This window comes from Aulonocara sp. 'chitande type north' Nkhata Bay, linkage group LG16 (assembly GCF_057382095.1).
Source record: "Aulonocara sp. 'chitande type north' Nkhata Bay isolate Kocher_YH1m ecotype deep benthic linkage group LG16, A_spYH_male_GT1.1, whole genome shotgun sequence".
Taxonomy (NCBI): domain Eukaryota; kingdom Metazoa; phylum Chordata; class Actinopteri; order Cichliformes; family Cichlidae; genus Aulonocara; species Aulonocara sp. 'chitande type north' Nkhata Bay.
In genome coordinates, this window is record NC_141359.1 from 23,042,505 (window position 1) to 23,059,930 (window position 17,426).

Consider the following 17,426-nt stretch of genomic DNA (forward strand, 5'->3'; position numbering starts at 1 on the left):
TAGGGGAGACCGGGGATAGTTGTAACATTTTTGACATTTCTGTCTGTAAATTGAAGCTCTTTTAAGGTAGTGGATTCAAAATGTAATGCAAAGTATCTACATGTCTCGGCTATTAAATAGTGCAGCTATTTTCTCTGCAGCACAATTACCCATTGCATGGTATGGCCTCAAACACAAAGAGTGAAATGTTACAATTAACCCCATAGTCTGGGTTAGTTGTAACATATCCTGGGGTGAAATGTAACACAATGAAATAAGGGTACTAACAAAACATTAACATGTAATCTTTGTTTATTCAACACATGAATGCACTTAGAGCCATTAATGTAGCTGTGTGTGTGTGTGACAGAATGCAGAAATCTAGCTTTTGAACATATTCCAACCCCCCAAAAAAGACAAGTTATGGAATTTTCTGCAACTGAATATTTCATTAATTTTGGTTGGTCTTCCTCGAGGTTGGCCTCATTGGCTCAGTGGGCATTATAACCTACAACTCTTGCACCAATTTTGAACATAACAATGAAGCTGGAAAAATGTAGTTGTTCACCAGCATCGCAATTCCATTACTTTTTATCATGGCTTACCTTGGTGTGGTTTGCAAAGTGCTTCAGAAAGATGAGGAAATCTGTTTCTTGCACCCATCCTGATTTATTTCCACTACCAGTACTTCCTACTGGTCCATCTCTGACACAGTGGTCTGCATAATGTATGTGTGGGAACACAAACAGTGGAGGAATTGTGTTGCCAATGGCATTAACCGCATGTACAAATGAAACCAGTGAACCTCTCTCTGCTGATGTCGTTGCCCCAACTTGTTTAATATAAGTTAAAGTAATAGTGCGGTAAGTTGTAACATCTGCATTATTGTTACAACTAACCCAGACTGTTGCTGTTACAACTGACCCAGACTCCTATAGCCATGAACTAGCTAACATTACAGGCAACGGCTAAAACATTAGCACTAAAGACCTACACAGAATATATCCCCACAGACATACAAATAACACAATTTAAGTTTGATGAGTTTAACTGAAAAGCAAATAATGCTATTAGAAATTGAAATAAAGTAGAAAAACTTACTTTTTGCCATACAAATTACTTTTTTTCGTGTTAAATTGTCTGTGTTTGACAAAATGTGCTGATTTTTCACATGTGATAGCAGAACTGAGTTGGGCATGCACAGGATGAGTCACATCATTTGAAACTTAGCCCTGATTGGAGAAATTGGAAGTGTTACAACTGACCCACGTTACAACTATCCCCGGTCTCCCCTACATAACTGAAAGTCTTCAATAGATTGGAATCAAGTAGAAACCAAAGATTCCAAAAAAATGCAGAGTGTCAAATTCACTAAGGAATATCAGGAAATGGATTGGGACTCATGTAGCACCTTTCTATTCAATTTGAGCACTCAAAGCACTTTCTGCTAAGTCTTTCTCACATATATAGCACTTTTTCTGACATTCACTCACACACATTGATGGCTGCATGCTTCAGTATCTTGCCCAAGGACACTTTGACGTGTGGACTGAAAGAGCCAGGATCAATCTATCGACCTTCTTATTGGTAGACAATCCACCCTACCACCTGAGTCACAGTTGCCCCCAGAACTGGATAAATACTTAACAGTGACTACAAATACAAATACAAAAACTAATACTCAAGACTACTACCACTATAGATACAAGAATCACCAGAAAATACAAGTTTAAAGCTGTTTATATAAGGGTATACCCATGTTTCCTGTAGTGCAGGGATTATGACAGCATAAAGTATCCAAAGTTATTTGTCTTGTATTTAAAGTAAGAATATCTTTGTGTCTCTAGCATAAGCTATAATTTGATTAAAATTTTGGACCACACTAAAACTTATAACATTGAGCTGATAGTGCTTCAAACTTGTCAAGTGTATCAAGGATCAATTCCCCCCCACCCAAAGCCCCATCCATTCAACTTTCATTCATTGAAAGGGTTTTTCATTTTTGTTGCAAGCAGTTTGATGTTTGAAATTGAATGTTTTCTTGATGAGGGAAGCTGGGAATTGGCTGGCTGTCAGATCAGCACTATTATCTGCCTTTTAGGTTTGAAGCAAATTAGACTTGGAGTCCCTAAGGTGCCTGGACCCTTGCATGCTGGCAGTGTTGAATTCTCTGAGCGTGTCACTTCCTTGATGGAAATTCACTTTAATCAGAAGAAGATTCACAGCCCCACTGGACTTGTTCACAGCTTCTAGATTTGTTTTCAGGGCATGCCAGAAAGCATTTTTTTTAACTTGAAACTAAGAAATGTATGAATGAGAAACATATCTGACCAGTAAGTAATCTCAAGCAGGTCGAAGAAACGTTTATTAATGAAAAATCAAACAAACCTGATAGGCCCAAAAATGACGCAGACATATTTTGATGCAACATGCGCCTACTTTATAACAGAAATGCCAAACTATGATTGTAAGAAAAGGGAGAATAAAAAAAAGATATATAATTTAAAGGAAGATGTGCACAATCAGTGTCTGACATAATAATAAATGTATGATAACACAGTTAATGGAGAACCATTTTTATGGACATATTTGGCAACACCAAATACTAGCACACAGGGGACTGGAAATGTCTACCCGGTAGTTTAAATTTTGTTTGTATTTTTTTTAAAAGTTTCAGAAAAATTCAGGCCATTTCCTGGATTGGAAGCTAAATTGTCTTGTTAGTACATCTGCAGCATATGTCACCAAGTTTTCTAAGCTGGTCTTTGATGAACCATATATGTTGCTGTTTTTCCTTTTCTGACCTCATTCAATGAAAAGGGACATGGTCATACAGTGCAAACACTCCTAGGGCGAAAGATTCAAAAGAGTAATCGTATTCAACCAAGTGAATTTGCCTCTGATATTAAATCACATAATTCAACATCAAAGTTAAAAAACAAAAACACAAAAAGCACAAACATGATGATAACATGATCACAATGACAGTTTGCACTTTGGCACTAAAAGCAAAGTACAGAACAGGCTGATTGGAATGAATTATTGAATTTGACCAGAAGCAAGGCAAAAGCTTTACAGTTTATTCTGTAATACCTTTGCTGTCCTGCTCCATCCTTGTCTTCAAGGAGGGTGGTGCAGCGTTTAGAACTGTCACATCACCACAAAAAGTTTCAAGGTTTGAACCTGCTGGCCAGTTTGGGGCCCTCCTGGTCGAGGTTGTTCTCCCTGTAGGTTTTCTGTATTCTGCCTAGAGTTCAAAGACATTCAAGTTAGGCTATTAGGTGATTCCAGCTGTAGTTGTTAATATATGTGCATGGATGATTGCTCATCCCTCTTTGTTCACCCTGTGACAGACTGGCAACATCTTCAGGGTCTTCTAAGGTATGCCTAGTATCAACTGCATCAACTCTAAAGTGGATAAAGCCGAAGATAAATTGATAATAATTATTGTCAAGGTTTATTTTTGGTTGATTTTGTAGTTGTTGTTTTGTTTTGTTTTGCTTTGTCCAGAGACCACGTTGGTTACTGTCAGGTTTGGATTACAGAAACCCAATGGCACTAACCGTGCAGTAGCGTTCTTAAATTGGTTAATGTGGTCATCTGCTGATTTTTATGTGGATAAATTCTTGAGAACCTGTCTGCTAATCAAGTTTCCCAGGAGGGACAAAAATAAATTAATGAAAAAAAAAAAAAAAAACACAGTCCAACAGCAATTTTTATATAGTCACAAAGTTCAGTTATATATTTATGCTCATTGGCACAAATTCTCCAAATGTGTTTCTTCCATTCAATGTGCACTGCTCATTCACTTCAGAGACACACTTTTGACACACTTTTTTTTGGTGTTATTTTTTGCTGTTTCCTTACTTTTTTCACACACCTCTTGGTTAGGGCCAGGCAGGATTTGGGTAAAAATACTGCTATTACTTTAAAGCTCATCTTTTTAGGTTGCCTGGGTGATGGGAAAAAGCACATCCCCAAAAACATGGTGCCGGCATGAAACATACTTCCAATTAAAATACATTAGTTTCAAAGTCCTGCTGACTGTCACAAAAAAAGAAAAAAGAAAATAAAGACATTTTATGTCCATGCACAGTAAAAATAGATCACATTTCCTCCTGTTTTCATGACTTTGTGTGAGACCAGGCTGCAATAACAGTCGTAGAGAAAAGGCTGTGTCAGGCTGACATTGATTGCTGGGCTGCTTTAGTGTAAAATACATGATTTTTAAGTGCAGCGATTCGTTTTCTTCTTTTTTGGATTTTGCTTCTTGAAACCTTGGAGGCAAAAACAATCCCACCCACTTTTTTACACATGCTGTTTTCCACTTGTTCCTGTCTCTGTCACAATTCAAAATAAAGCACACACAATCAGTGTGCTAAGTTGGACATTTTATGATCACGGTTTGGATCTTGGTCTTTCTTTGCTTTCAATCATCTTGTCTTATCTGAAAGTCTAAGCCATCAGGTGTGTTGTGCCCCACAAATTCCCACAAGTAATTGAACTCTCAGTATATCTCAGTATATTTTCAGAACATCTTCCAGGCACCCAGAATAGGCCAAATCATTATGGTTTCTGGCAGATACAGAGCTAACAAAGTATTAAACCAGAGAGGAGCCAAGGAGTGTCGGGATTTGGTTTGTTTGTCCCAGCTGTGCTGTTTACAACCCCCTGTGCTATAGTCTACTTAAAGACAGCCCAACAGACATCAGAGAGGCGTTGGTGTCCAGGAGTTTTGTCAAGCCTGTCTCCCTCATACTCATCTGCAGGCTCAATGTGTTCGCCTTTGGAGAATGATTGACCACTAGCCTTAGATTGAAATTGATTGCATAAGGGCTATAACAATGAAACGCCTTTGGTATTCTGGCAGTAGCAGTGGAAGAGTGTCAGAGGATTGGGGTACTGCTGTCACTAGAACAACAGGGTTCTTTATTAGCGTATTGTCTAGTGGTCAGATTCCTAAGATCAGAGTGAGCCTTTGATCTTAGAGATACTGTGCTGCTAATTGGGTTGTATTGATCCATCCAGCGCCTGCCCATGTTGGCACAGTCATGATGAATGTCAGTCTGCTGTGCTGAATGAAAAACTGGACTAACCAGCTTTGAGTTCAGCTGGGTTGTCTGATGTGCGGTGCCAGGTTCTAGACAGAGAAGAATCAAACATAAGTGGCAGAAAAGACATCATTACCAGTCTGCTTTAAAGTTTTTTGTAAAACTTGTTGCAAGGTTTCAAACTTCTCGGGGTCCATATCAGTCTTGTTGTTCTATAATAAATCTTAAGCTATTCTTCTATGAATGTTCTTGAGAAATAGGCCTTGCATCAGAAGAAAAAGGTTAATTATTAAAATTATGTTATTTTCAAGCAACATTTTCTAATAGTTATAACAGTAATTTAAACAAAAATGTGGGGGGAGGATGTAAATATTTGTTATATTGCCAAGTCTGACAAATATTTATTCCTAGCAGATTTTTTTCTACTTGCCTCTGAAATACAAATCTATTTGCAAAACACTGAAATGATTGATGAGAAGATTAAAGAGTTCTAAGGGAACATTAACATAACCAAGTGTATTAATTTTAACAGACAGCACTTTATATTCTGCTCTTTTGCAAAAGTTGGTTGGTTTGCTGCTGTATTATTCTGACATTGGTGCACAGCTACAGAGTTGTACAACCCCAATTTTTATTGCACATTTCTTTTAGATGCTCTGAGAAATTTTCATTAGATAATAAGTCAGCAGGGTGCATGTTTTCAAAATTTCCAAGACATTCACTCCAGGAAAACTTAAATTACATAAATGTGCTACATACTTTGGATTATTTGTTAAAATGGTAGATCTATACCATTGAGGCTGACACAGCCTTCATCGAAGAGTATCTGCTACTGAATCATTATGCTGCATTAAATGCCCATGGAGCAGGAAGGGGCAAAGCTTGAAGGATTGTACAGCATATTAAATTTATCTTGGTGAACCTCAGTAGAATGAAGATATCCCACGAAGTTCAAAATGAAGATATAAAATCACAGCTGAAAACAATGGTGTTTAAGTTCCATGCAAACCTGGGAAATAAATGGTAGTGACACAGAAGATAAAAAACAAGTTAATGCACTGTAACTTACTATATGTAGTTTTATGACACACCTGCCCTTGTCTCTCTGCAGTCCCTAATTCAGTTTGAGCATCATTAAATTTAAATATTAGCACATGTTTTAGTAATGAATCTTTTGATATTTCTCATATATACAACAACACAGCAGTGTTGTTAAGTGTGGCCATATGTGTTTTTACTTGAATCCACCCACAGTCCTCCTAACTCTACTCCCATTAAAGAGGTCAACTATGCAATGGCTAGAGCATCCAAGGTGATCATGTAAAGACAACTCATTAAAATAGCCAGCCCTAGACGGTGCATCTATATATGTGCAAAACTACCTAGCTTGATTGCTTTACTCGTGCTGTCTGCTAGTGTTTTCAGGTTCTGTATGGTGGCAGTCCAGATAAAGATTAGACTGCAATCCAATGATACAAGAATGTCAATTAATTTCCTAAGTCTGCAGCCCCAAGGACAAAGTCATTTGCTCTTTGCTTTTTACAGAACTGGACGGGATTTTGTAATTGATGATAATTTAAAAATGTTAGCATTTTTGCTTAAGAGGTTTTCAAAGTATACCATATTGGGTACATAGTTATACTGTTGTAAGTTGTAGCAGACACAAGATTTGTTTTCTTCTGAGTTTTTTTGTACTTTAACTGTTGATAATTCTTCGTTGCATAATGGATTCATTTCTCATAGTCAACAAAGCACATGGCCCAGAGACATCGTTGTTTCTATTGCAATGAACAATAGCAAGGTGAACAAGAATGAATGATGAAAATCTGCTTGTGGTTTGAGTCTTTCTGTGCCCCAGGCTTGTTAAAAAAATACACAGGGCTTCTGTGGACATAAACTTTACATTGGAATCCTTAGTTGTAGATGCAAATATGCAAATAGCACAGTCAAGGATGTCTTCATATAATGAATAATGTAAAGTATATATAATGTCATTCCAGCCATGCTATAGCATTTAGTAGTAAGTTTCTGGTTCTACAAATCCACAACAGGTGAAAATATACAGCAATTTTCTCAATTTCACAGTATTTGGCAGATTTGTAGGTATTTCTAACTTTGTTATCAGTTGTGACAGCGTGCTTACTGTTATTAGTGTGACTGTCATTATTTCCCCAGGTGATTCTGTCTGTCTGTATGAGTGTCATCATAGCAAAATGTGGTCCTGGAGATAACCTTCTTCAGCAAGTACTACAAGAGAGGTGCTTTACTGTAAAAACACAATACCTTTCATAAACATCAGTCTCAGTTGCAGTTGGATCAAAATGTAGATGGTGTTTGATGAGTGTGGCCTAAATGAGGACTAAATAGTTTATATCTACCATTGTCTCCCATTAGGACACATTGTTCTGCCCTTTGATTTAATTCATTTCCAGCTGAGTATTTCCTGCTTAGTAACATTTAACTGTTTATATAACTTTCATTTTAAATAAAAATCAGGAGCTTAGATTTAGTCTTTGATTTATTTGTCTGACACTTACGCTGCATTTTCATCTTAAATGTCAGTTGCACTTGAACTGCTTTTCATTCTTCTGCAGAGACTTAATGTTCTTTAAGTATCACTTACATGTATTTTTAAATTACTGCTGCTTTCATCTCTTACTTTTCAATTGACAAGATAAATGCTTCACTTACACACTTCACCTTGATTCAGTGCTTACAGTGAAACTCCTTTCATCACATCATTTCAGCTGCTTGCTGAGCTTTATTTAGGATCTGTATTTTGACTGTACCTTAAGCTGTCATATGATTTCACATGTTTTATGTGTCCACTGTAAAATGTCAGGAGCTGTGAGTTGCACAGATGACTCTGCATTTTTCTGATTAAACTCACAAGTAGGTTAGAATCTTTTGACACACACACTTTCCCTTCATTGTACATTATACCTGAAATTGTAGCTTTATTATGGTGGATGGTTAAGTTGACTTCAATAGCCTCCACTGTTGGAGAGTAAATGTATTAACTATAACTACTTATCTTCTCATCTAACTACCTAGTTGTATGTAATAGAGTTACATAGTCCAAGCAGAAGAAAAGTCAGTGTGATCTGCTAGAGTTAGTAAGAAAGACATCTAAGATCATGTATTTTGATTTTCATTAAACATTTTCCACAAATTGGAAAATGAACAAAATCATAAACTACATGTGATCTGTTTGTCAGTTAAACATAAATAATAATAATAATAATAATAATACATTTTATTTAAATAGCGCCTTTCAAAGCACCCAAGGACACTGTACAACAGATAAAAACTGGAAATATACACAATGATAAAAATAGAAGATAAAAGTTAAAACATACAGAAATTTAAGAATAGGCAATTTTAAACAGATGAGTTTTGAGGGTGGACTTAAAAAGAGAGAATGAACTAATATTTCTGAGGTCCGGGGGTAGGGAATTCCAAAGTCGAGGGGCAGAGCAGCTAAAGGCCCTCCCTCCCATTGTGATCAGACGAGCAGAGGGAACAGAGAGAGAAAGAGAAGATGAAGATCTGAGGCAGCGGGATGGGAGCTTCATCTGTAATAAGTCAGAGAGGTACGGTGGAGAGAGAGATAAATGTAACAAGAATTTGTTTTAAAAATAGGAAATTAATTAAATATTAGCTTGAATCTAATGAAAAAAAATTAGTAGTACAAACTGCTTTTTTTTGGGGGGGGGGGGGGGGGGGGGGGGGGGGATGTGCAGTGTTATTGTAGAACACAACTTTTATTTTACTGCCTTGCATTTTTTCATGCTAATCTCCAGTGACACACCTGAGGAAACATATGGAAACCTGTAGAAGATTTAATTGTTCAATCAAATAGTAATACAAACAAAGAATTCAAATACATATACTAGCTTAGTAGTTTAATTAGGCAATTCAAATATTTATCTTAGTTATTAAATTTTTAACAATTTGTAAGTTATTCCTAAATCTCAGTAACCCTGAGCTTTATGTCCCAATAAGACTGCTCAGAGTTTAGTGTTCTTCAGTGAATGTCCAAGCAAAAGTAATTTACAAAGAGCTCTGTGAGTGATAAAACTGAATCAATCTCACCTGGAATTGTGCCCGATTCCAGCGGAGAATCGAGAGTCATGTGCTGAATAGGTAGACCTAGATGAACTGTCTAATTATTTCAAATGCTAATTTAGCTGTGAAGCAGCCAGCATTTGTTTATCTTTCTCTCAGCGGGTGTCCTAGAAACCCCACTTACCCAAACACGGCAGCTTGTTTCACTGGGAGTGGATTAAAAGTTTCTGTCTTCTGAGCATCTGTTCAGTGCAGCAGGAGATGCCATGTCTCCCCATAGCTCCAGACAATTCATGCAAGAGACCATATTCACATCTCTGAGAAATATGAATAGGGACACAATGTTTGAAGGCACAGAGATTTCCAAACTGCGTATCCTATAAAACATTCCACATTTTCAGTGTTTAAAAAAAACATACAGCTGGGAGATAGACACAAGAGGAAATGCCCAAAACACTTTGCTTTCTCATATGCACTTATTTCCCTGTAGGTTGTCCCAGTAAGGAGTATGGAGTGGTTTGGAAGGTTGAGATGTTCATTGCAGAAAATACTTGAAAGAAGGTGGTTTATAACTGACTCTTCAGAGGCACTCAGTTTGAAGTAAATTGGGTTTAGCTTGTGATTTTTTTTCTGTCACTGTGAAGAAAAAAATAGATTTTGAAATTTACTGTTTATTGTCCTCCAAAAGAGCATATAAAGTTTATTGTAAGATTGTAAGAATGACAGTTTTTAACACGTCATTCCGACAGTTGCGTTGCTTTGTTGTCACTTAATAATCATCTCTCAGAGATGAAAATGTCTCATTAGCTACATTATGTCTTCATCTCAAGAAACCACATATTTGTAATAATTGCGTTTATCATATGACATAAGTCCATTTTTCAGTTCAGAATTTAGCCTGGTATGAAAAATGCCAGGAAATGGAGTAAAAGAATGTGCAAGACAGTTTTTTTTAAAGAAAAAAAGAATTCATAACCCATCCTTTTTCACACCATTGTGTGAGAGGTCAATTCACTTAATGAGTTAAAATGACATCAATGAGTACACGACCTTCAATATACAAAAAAGAGAGGGAATTAATGAATAGCAGGAATGTCAGTGTGATAAATCAATATTAAACACACTTTTAAAGTAATAGCAATTTCACAATGCCATTGTGATTCACTGATAAAATGTCATAAGGTTGAAATTCAGCACTGAAAAACACCCCTTTATTTCAGTATTACTGCAGGACATATTGTGCTACTAGTGTCTGCTAATCAGAAATGTGCCAAAAATTATACTGGTATTTTTTTTCCTTAGTTGGGTTTTTTTGTTTGTTTGCTTGTTTGTTTTTAGTTATTATAGGCTACAATTAAGCTTCATGTCTTGGCTATGCAACCAAGCTGTAAATCTTTCTCTGGAAACCATCTCTGTTTATGCTCTATTGTCTGCTGTGTATGATAAGAGCAATTTATCTCAATATTTGCACTGTATTAGCTACAAGATGATTATACTGCTATAGCAGCCACATGGCAGTATGATTATATTAAACTGAATGCTGAACAGAAACTCTGAGTTTGAAATGTGAATGAGAGTTGTCAGCCATTAACCATGCTATGCATTACAGCATAAACAGTCGTTTATGTAACCTGTACAAACATCGCGAGTTTGACTTTGCTTTGACTACTGTTTCTGATTATGTTTTTTCTCTGGCTAAATGACATGTAGAAAAGAGTATAATTAGTTGGCTATTTGGTATTAACCCATGACAGCGTTATTATTCAATTAGCAAGTTCTGGTCTTTCTTTTAAATTTTCATTAAAAAATGGCTTGTGGCAAATTGTCACCAGTGTAATGCTTACTATTTTAATTCAGTCCGTGTTCAAATCAACAGTGGTACTGAAAGAAAGAGAGAAAATATTCATTTTAGCCACTATGCATTTTTTTTAAGTTTGAAATACACTTCTTGTACACAAAATTGTGGAAAATGTGACCTAACTATAAAGGCATGTGAAAAAGTCAACGAGAGAATGATTAAAAAAGCAAAGAATTAAGGTGTCGAAGTAGCCCGGTCCAAAAGCTCAACTCAAACAAGACACTTTCCAGTGAACATTGTTTCAGAATGTCATGAACTTAAACATTTAACATGCTAACTGAGGCCTGTATAGTCTGAGATGTAGCTCTTGGCAGTTTTTGCAGTTTCTCTCAGCACTGCATGTTCTGACCTTGAGGTGAATTTGCTGGGATGCCCTCTGATCGGGAGATGATAACTCACACCTGAATGGTCCAAATGACCAAGTCCAGACCTCAATCCAATTGAAATGCTGTGGCAAGACCTAAGGAGTGCTGCGCATAAATGAATGTACACAAACTGAAGCAACATTGTAAAGCTGAGAGACTAATGCAGTCATACAGAAAACGACTGCTTCTTGTTAGTGAAGCTAAAAGTGCTTCTTTAACTTCAGACAACTGAATCATGGTCCCGTACATTAATATTTCTTAATCATTTTTAGACTTTCTACCACTGATGGAAATTTAAATTACATGATTTAAACAAATATTTGAGTATACTCTTTTCAGAATAAGGACAGATGAGACACATGATTGTATTTTTAAAAGCTTTGTCTGGTAGTTTTCTACTTTGTGTTTGATTCAAATCTGAGGCCATATTTTTAGGTCTTCTACAGAAACTGACTGTAAGCTTATTCACATCAAACAGAAGGATGGTAAATAGTTCTGAAATCCTTGAACATGCATTTCATATTTCCTGATTGCATTATGTTGTAAAGTGACTTCTTGCTGTTATGTAATTTGTGGATATTTGTCCCAGAATTTTAAAACATAAACACATTTATTTATGACACAAAATCCTGTACCAGAGATTTTAGGGATGTAGCAATTAACATATTTCTTTGCTGTGTTTTGAGATGATTTTGGAACAAAGTCTTTATATTGCCAGAATAAAAAAAGGTTTCTGAATTACACTACACAGCCTATCAGGAAAGCCTACACTAAACATGCATGAAAGAAGATTTATATTGGTTGAACCTTGGACGCGACAGCAAATTTCAGCACAATGCAGTGTTTTTATCCAACTAGAATAATTGAGGGATCATGGCGATATTGTTGTTTTTCCTCGTGTATTGAGGATTTGGAGAAGATGTACATCTAGCTTGTACATTGTGGTCGTGCCAATGAGTCATTTAGTCCGACACACTGACAGAAATCTGCATTCATCTTCCTGAGATTAAGTGAAGCGTTCGCTTTGCTTGCCACATATTTGATATCAAATCCATATAAGCTGTTCCTTACCCCCTTTCACGTTTGTGAAAATTTGTGGACACAGCCAAAAACAACAGTCAGGCTGTTTTGATTCAAGGCATCAGCTCTGAGATCCCAGCACTTCTTATTGTACCGCCTTGTTTTTTTGTTTTTTGTTTTTTACAGAGAATAAACATGGATTTTCTCATCTGTATGAGGAATGTGAACAGAGCCTGAGTCGATATTGGGGAGAAATCCGAGTGCATTAGGATGTAGGGCAGGTAGAACAATTTAACTCATATTAAACTACATATTTTTTTGTTGTCATGACTTGCAGTTAGGTCAAATATTATGTAATGTGCATTGGATAGTTTATCTGCATTCTCCATATCAATTTCCATTCAAAAACATAAACCCCTCAGTGCTTCTCTAGGGGGAAAAAAATCACTTGTCAGTTTCTAAACTTTTATTACAGTCAGACCCTTTTTGTTCCAGTCTTACCTTAGCTTATCTTCTTTACCTAATGGTGTTGATTTATTTCAGTTTTCTTATCTTAGAAACTGTGCAGTATTGACAGAGCTAATTAAAGATTGTAGCAAGTGAAAATAAAAAGTCAATTCACAGGTCTTAGCAATACTATCCCAGCTACCATAAAGTGAACAGAAAAGTACACAAAACATAATTAAACAATACACAAACTCACAAAAACCATCATCATCCCAGCCAGTCCCCACTGGTTACAAGAGCATCTTTATTACTTACCATTTTAACTGAAAGATTGATCATCAGTTGATTCACACTGTGCAGGTTAGAATGAATGTGTACTGGTGGAACAGATGGAGACAGGTGCACAATCTCTTCATTTGTTAGTTAATTGTTTATGAACGCTGCCTTAAAATAAATAAATAAAAGTTAATGCTTTTAAATAAAAGCTTTAATTTGGAGGTGGGATAGGACACGATGAAAAGTCCTGTAATAATGTTGTGTAATCGCCATATTAAAAGGCAAACAAATGTGATGGCCAAGGTAAGAGGTGAATATGTGGTGCTCTCCAAGGTGCTGTACGTGCAGCTGTCAGTGGCAGAGAAAATGTCTAAGCCTCTCACTTTAGCTTGCACCAGGTGTTAGTGTTACTTATTAGCAGCAGCTTATGAGACAATATCTTAGCTGCAGTTCAAACACTGAACTCACCTGTGTATGTGTGATGTGTGTTTTTGTCTCTTGGTTGCGAGACTTAAGAGGTTGTTACTATGCCTTTCTTCACCTTCTAATGTTCTCATAATAAGCACTGTCGGTGTCACAGCACTCAGTGTTTCTCTTCTATTAAGTTCTGTTTGTTTTGTTCTGAACCGTTTGTGTGACAGTATGCCAAAGTTATACTTTTGTCACCTTGACGGCTGAAGTGTTTATTGTTTCGACAAGTAGGTTCTGTGATTTTGACAAGATAATAAAGTTAAATGCTACTGCACTTCATGTTCTTGAGTCTCTGACCTAGTGTTTGGAGTTTTTTAAAGTTGTATTTTAGGTTAGCTTTTGTGGGGGGGTTTTCCATGAGTATATGTCCATGAGTTTTCAGTTCATCTGACCTCTCCTGTATCCCCGTTTACTGTTATCAAGTCTTAGTCTCTGTGGTAGGCGTTTTTCTGTGTCGGTACTTCCTGTTTGTTTTGGTAGCTCTTGTCCCATGTGCCTTGTATTTACTTTTGCTTCCCTTGTCTTGATAATGTCTGATTAGATTCAGCTCTGTACCTGGGTGTTTCCCATATTCTGGATTACCTCATGTTTCTATTTAAAGCAGAACTTTGGCTAACTTTATGCTTTGTTGTTTCCCCAGACAGTGTTTCACTTTGTTTTTACGCATGAACTCTAATTAGCCAGAATAAATGGCTCACTTTTTACTTGCAGTCTGCCTCGTCCCATGTCCAAGCTTTTGGGTCCACATTTTAATGCTTCTATGACATCATGTTTACTACTCTACATCACTGGCTGGTTTGGGAATGCCTTGAAATCCCAGAATAACTGTGGTAAGTTAGAGCAGCATATTACTATGTAGTTAGGAAACTTGAAAGCCATCTTGGCTGCGATTAATTCTTTATTGTATTAAAATTATTCATCTGGATGAAATCATCCCCTGGGTTTCAAAGTTGGATACATTAAAGTGTGACATGTCCAGGTCAAAATGTCTCACTATAAAAGTAGAGCACAGAATTCATGAAAGGAACCACTAAAGGATGAAGAGACTAATGACTAATTCTATCATCCCTTTACTGAATGTCAAAACAGGGGGACTACATTTGTTTTTGGGGAATAGTGTTTGACCAGTTGCAAACATAAAAGGGAGTACAAGTATATGTTGATGCTGTGATTAGCAGTGTTTTTATTATGCAATTTCTCGGAACCTCTCAAAGGACACGATCGACATGAACATACATTAAGAATTCTAAAAAATAATGACCGTCTTTCATGTGGGGAACTGAATGTGGCCTCATAAAGCCAGAATACAGGCACTTTAATCAGTAAAGCAGAACATGCCTCAGTGTTGCCCTTAGACCTGAACCCCTTGGATTTGGATATTTAATTGAAGATCTTCCAGTGCTACCATCTGAAACAAGCCGGTGTCACTTTTAAAGAACTTTCGAAATGTGGTAACCCATCCCACTGGAATCCTTTGCATAGTGATGGGAGCCACGTTAATCCACTGTTGATCTACCCAGGGATTAAGCTCTTCCAAAATCAATAAAACTGTGAAAGCTTGCCTTCTGGTCTTAATCAAATCCTTTACATTCGTGACTTATACAGTTTGATACTACAGAACCTGATAATTTGCTTCTGTATCAGATGAATGTAGTGAAAAAATATCAACATTTGCATTTTCTAAGCTCAGCAGAATTGCCACCTCCCCAGTGGAGCATAAACGTGCAGGCCAAGTAAAGGTTTGTTAAATTGCAGATATTAGGAAAAAAAATCCAAGTGTAACAGACTGCATTCTATAATTCACACTCACGAAAAACAATGGGATATACCCACAGGCATTTATGGCAGCGATTCAATTTTAAAGTCGGCTCCATATCTTCCCATTTTTAATCCAATAGCACCTACAGGATGTTTTATGTATTTGTTACTTTCTACCAGGTTGTATCTCATATGCAGGTGCCGACCTGCTACACTGGATGAGGCTCGATTCCACTCCACGTTTTGTGTCCCGCTTTTGCCCTGCCGGTGCATCTGAACACACAGCGCTCTCCTCCACAGAGCATTTCCACTTCAACGCAGCTACAATGGGCTTTCTTTGCTGAGCGAAGTTGAGTCAACAAGCCGGGAAACGCACTCCTTGGATTCATGTGGCACCTTTACGCTCACAGCTTTCTTTTCTACTGCGCCGAGGGACTTTCAACTGAACTCGGTGGCGATACAAACCCGTTGTGCTTTGGGGGATGTGTTAAGAGACTATAGTTGAGTTTCAACCACTAAAAACGACCAGTCATTAAATAGTCTACCTGCGAATCTGCTGCAGGAGGGGGGAGTTTTGCCAGCAAGCGGGACACTGCAGAGTACCTAAACAGTGAGGGATCTGTACAGAAGTGAACGATGCTCAGACTGGAGACCATCATTTGCACTTTTTCTGTGCTGTCTGTTGCGGCAAGAGCCGAATTTAAAGCGAGGAATTGCAGCGAGGTGAGGGAGGCTTCCATCGCGAAAGGCTTTGGCTTCTCACATGTTCCCCATCAGGAGATCCCAGGTAAGGGTGGACTGAGTTACTGGCTCACGACCTGCCAGTTACAGCATCCGAAATGATCGGGAATATGCAGCGGCTTTTGCAAAATAAAATAATAATAGTAAACGCGTCTGTGTTAAGTGTTTATATCTGAGAGGAAAAGTTAAAAATACTCAGCAGTCCTATTGCAACTCATTTAAGACGCTAAATCGTTTTAATGCTGCAGGGGTACGCTACTGCGACTGCACCACGTCCAACTAATCGGTTCCAGCTTTTCAACCACCTGTCACTCACAAAGTACCTGCTGTGATTTTCACTCACTGAAGTTAACTTTATACAAATGTGAGCTACTTGATTTCCAAAACGCTCCTGACTGACTACCTGGGGGTAGTGAGCTTCCCACAGCTGCTTGGAGAGATCTGCTCTAATCGGGAACCCACGCATGTAAACTGCCTGAACGCATAACTACAGGCTTATTTAGTTATATATATATATATATATATATATATATATATATATATATATATATATATATATATATATATATATATATATATATATGTGTATGTATATATATATATATGTATGTGTGTGTGTGTGTCATACCGGCTATCCTGCCCTATCAATGCCCGAGTGTGAAATGTGTCTGCATGTCTCCAGTAGAGGTTTCTGACGGTGAAAACCAAGTAAGGGAGCCCAGTGAGTGGACAGCTGTACAGATTAACTCCTGTCCTGTGAAAATTGGGTGATTAGATAAAATGAGGCTCATGCAATGCTCAAGCAGTAGACCACAACCGCTGCTCACTTCATTTGGCATTGCATGGTTTCTGCCACAAGCCTAATAAGTAATTATCTTAAATATACCTTGTGTGAAATAAGGCAGGCCCGATGCATCCCTACTGGCATGTAAAACCAGATTTTATGATGTTTTGTTGAAATCTTTCTTGGTGTTCTCTGGCCTTGATTACACATTACACACATGATTTGAAAAATGACTTAAGGTTACAGCGTCAGTGTTTCGCTGCAGCGATACTTAAATTAAATTGGTCTGTTTTTCAGGCATAGTTTGGATATAAATATCATTATGTCATCAGAACAGGAGTATGGATGAGAGGCAGTCTCCCCTTTCCGCCTCTTTCATTGAATTGTCTCTCCAGGTCGTCATTGTTATGCTTCAAGGCCAATCAATTATTCTTTCTATAAATCAGGGAATCTGGCACAAGTAAAAGGCTGCATATTTGATAACAGGCACACCTGTTCAGAGACGGGTTGAATAACTAACTGATTAAATCCGTTGGATCTGTGTCTCTGACATCAAAACTAATCTCTGGAATGAGTGGAAAAAATCCAATCTGTCTCTTTCCTGAATT

The 17,426-nt window shown here is 37.4% G+C and overlaps 1 protein-coding gene across 2 annotated transcripts in view; it reads left to right on the top strand.

The window, feature by feature from the left end:
• Positions 1–15,615: 15,615 nt before the first annotated feature.
• The window catches only part of LOC147311529 (glypican-6-like), a 79,401-nt gene continuing 77,590 nt past the window's right edge, over positions 15,616–17,426 (top strand). For both annotated transcript variants that reach the window (XM_086265784.1, XM_086265785.1), the window contains exon 1: positions 15,616–16,080. In XM_086265784.1, the coding sequence (XP_086121910.1) occupies positions 15,930–16,080 (151 nt within the window). In that variant the 5' untranslated portion in view covers positions 15,616–15,929. The remainder of the gene's footprint in view (positions 16,081–17,426) is intronic.